The 3,582-nt window shown below is 37.8% G+C and overlaps 1 protein-coding gene across 1 annotated transcript in view; it reads right to left on the bottom strand.

The window, feature by feature from the left end:
* Positions 1-1,041: 1,041 nt before the first annotated feature.
* Positions 1,042-3,582, bottom strand: part of LOC108676593 (CKLF-like MARVEL transmembrane domain-containing protein 4) — a 9,758-nt gene continuing 7,217 nt past the window's right edge. The window contains exons 2-4 of the mRNA XM_018164693.2: positions 2,204-2,338; positions 1,839-2,012; positions 1,042-1,495 (exon numbers count right to left, since the gene is read on the bottom strand). Coding sequence (XP_018020182.1) covers positions 1,256-1,495; positions 1,839-2,012; positions 2,204-2,338 — 549 coding nt within the window. The 3' untranslated portion in view covers positions 1,042-1,255. The remainder of the gene's footprint in view (positions 1,496-1,838; positions 2,013-2,203; positions 2,339-3,582) is intronic.

Here is a 3,582-nt window from a genome sequence, read left to right on the forward strand (position 1 = left end):
AATTTATACTAAGCTAGTGTCGGAGTGAGAAGGTAGTTGTGAGGTGACATACTAATTAATTGAATGCAGATTCTCACATACTGAACGGGGTTCTAACGTCCATGCTTCGCGACCGCGAATATCAACGAACGTTTAAATCATCTAAAAAAAAGTTCAAGTTATTAAAGACTACATCAAATCACGATTCTTTATTGTAGCATTAAGTTTGCATTACTGATGGGTCACGACCACGAATAACAGAATATGTCCAAATTATTCTATAAGTTTAAGTGCTTCAACGATTAACGCTCGAGAGTTTAGACCTCGCATGCGCGTGTTTACGAGATCCTGAAAACTACACGGACTTCACAACCACAGTTTAAGTACCTATTTACCATCTGAAACGAGTACCGGATCTATTATGTGTAATTAGTTAACGTCTCGGACAAAAACGCGGCCTCTCTCACGGCCGGTCTCGCGGCCGGACTCCAAATTCAGTGAGCGTGGAATATCTCGCGAAATACTGAACGTAGCTCGATGAAACTTGGTACACATTATCACTAGAGCCTAACGGTGATGTTTAGCTCGTGACAATTTTTCGAATTTCGCCTTCATTCCTGAGTTATATGAATATACGTGGTGAAAATTGCAGTGAGCGTGACATTTCTTCTAAAGTACTGTACAGATTTGAATTAAATTTTGAATATAAATTTCTCAATACCCGACGGTGATGTTTAGCTCATGATATTTTTTTCACTTTTGCATTCGTTCGCGAGTATTTTTCACTTTTGTCTCATTCGTGATTTTAACAGCGATATGTGTTGAAATTCACAGTGAGCGTACGATTTCTTCTAAAATACTAAACAAATTCGAACGAAACTTCGTATATTTGAAAAATTGTCACGAGCTAAACATCACCGTTAGGCTCTAATGATTATGTGTACCAAGTTTCATCGAGCTACGTTCAGTATTTTGCGAGATATTCCACGCTCACTGAATTTGGAATCACGGCCGCGAGACTGGCCGTGAGAGAGGCCGCGTTTTTGTCCGACACGTTCTAGCGAGCAAAAATTACACCCAGAAGCTTTACATTTTTTCGAAAAAAACTTTCCCGCTACAGTTTTTGATGCTTCCTAAGGCCTGTTGTCACCCTACTACTTACATCGGCGATCATTTAAACGCAAACACTTCTATCAGACCTGAAATATTTTTCTTTTAACAGCTGAGGTTAGAAAAATGTTTAGGTTTATCATCCTTTATGGTGAGTTTATCTTATTTAGTAAGCACCGGGAGATTGGAGCTCTGGTGGTCCCATGTGAATAGTTTGTTCCCCTTGCGCTATTTCGCCGGACTTCCAGGCCCGGAACTTGAAGAAGGTGTCCGCTCCGTAGACCAACATGGCGGCGAAGCCGAAAAAGGCGGCAACAGCATAGGCTTCAAAATATCCTCCCCAAAGGGCGACTGTCAGCGATGCAGTAAAGTAGAAGAAAGTCCACAAAGCCACGTAACCAAGCTCCTGTAAAAAATTTTGTTTAATAATTCATATAGGGTAGAGATTCAACAAATTACGGAAAATTTGCAAATGTATGTAGATTGGGTAGATAATAATCATGTTAAGTTTTTGAATCTCCTCAACAACTAATACGATGTCAGAGGACAGGAAATATTATGTCTGCAATCTATAGAAACAAAAACAGTGCAGAAAAAATCACGCCGAAAAATACTTCGCGATAGTTTAAGATCATGGTTGAATTTTAAGATGAATTTTGCCTTTCTTTAAGAACTGAAAACGCTATCGTAAGCACTGTAAACGCACTGTTAACGCACTGTAAGCACTGTTAAGTCTCTGTCTCACTTACTATTTTAAGCCATGGTACCATGTAGAATTTTTCGATTACGTGCATAACATAGAAAACTAGGAGCAGTCCTGTGAGCCAAAACCCAGTCATTGACACGAATGCGAACCATTCTGCTCGACTGTGGTTGGAGTTCACCGACGCAGAGATGCTGATGTATCCGATAAGATTCAGTACCTGCATGAACAAATTTATCAATAATATTCATTAAAAGAAGTTATAAGCGGCACAGAACCGATTTCGAAAACATTTGAAAATAGGCAGTAGGCACATCGTGCATTAGTAACTCTGAGTGAGAAAAATAACTTGAGAAACAAGCGATTTGAGGCAACTATACGACACAGGACAGTATGCTGATTTTAACTTACCATTGCTACAATTTTGATGATACCCGGGATGGTACGTATGTACGAAGGGTCGAACCGTAGAGTTGGTGTGACTCTTGTAGTCGTTGTGGTCATGTGAGAGTCCGGGAAGCCTGGATCTACGGTCCCTGGTTCCATCTGCTCAATTGAAGTGGATTTGTAGATGGGGTTGAAAAACTTACGTCCATGCATATAATGTGCACGCAATGAAATATTTGAATGCTCGCGCTGAAATATTTGATAACCGGGTTAGGAAAAAATAAAGAATTAATTATCTCAACTGATTGCAAGTAGTCTCAACAGAGTAAATATTTTGGTTCTTAGATAGTTATTTATAAAATTAACTTTTATAATAGAGTATGTCAGTAAGCTGTGATTGGCGTAAAAGGTTGGCCTCACTCATATTTAAATATAACAGACGGTTTACAACTGCTCGGGAACTTCCTCCATATAAAGATTTACCATCAAGTGTCCTCAAACTTGTAATTCACTCATGCAATATTGGACCTCTAATTGAAAAACTTTTCACTCTACACTTATATTTATACTTTATTGAATATTGTAAAAAGATAATATTTCCAATTTATTAAAAAAATTAATTATGGTTGTACAAGCTTCGAAACTCATTAGTAGGTGCAACCAGCACATCAGGGACAATCATGCCGCAACAGTCCCTTTTCACACATATAATTTCAACATTACCTGCATACAAACAGCTCAATATAATAATATAAATCACATCAATAACACACCTAGTCAATTCAATCACCAGCGCACTCTTTTCACATCATAACCAATTCACTCACCACAAACAACTCCATCATTAAGGCATATACAATATATACTCACAGTTCTATATCTTATCACTTCTAAAAACAATCAATTTCAAAAAGCCATCATTAAAATAGCACACTTCCACCAAAACAACTCCTGTAAAGAATTCCAATACTCACAGTCACAATTCATATCTAATCAATTGCAACATTAGACAGCACTCAAGCAATCATCAGCTCACTCTGCCAATATCGTATTTAAACTCAAACGCAATTCCGAAAACATCAAAAGAATTGACCACTTCCATATATTTTAAAACCTTGCCTACTCTCTCTGTATTTCACATTGTTGATTTTGCCTAAACTTGTCTAGCTTTTCCCCATCTACCATAATCTATGTAACCATAATTATTTATACCTTACCTTATCCAACCTTACCTAACCTGTACGGCTCTACTCCATCCATACTCATAATAAACTTTCCGTACTCAAAATAATGTAATTATCTCGAGCCCAACCTTACATTACCCATAATTCAAAACCCTGCGCAGCATTACCCAAACTTACTTAACTTTGTTTATTCTTCCCTAACCTAACCTAACCTAACCT

Source organism: Hyalella azteca, unplaced genomic scaffold (genome assembly GCF_000764305.2).
Source record: "Hyalella azteca isolate HAZT.00-mixed unplaced genomic scaffold, Hazt_2.0.2 contig9938, whole genome shotgun sequence".
NCBI lineage: Eukaryota > Metazoa > Arthropoda > Malacostraca > Amphipoda > Hyalellidae > Hyalella > Hyalella azteca.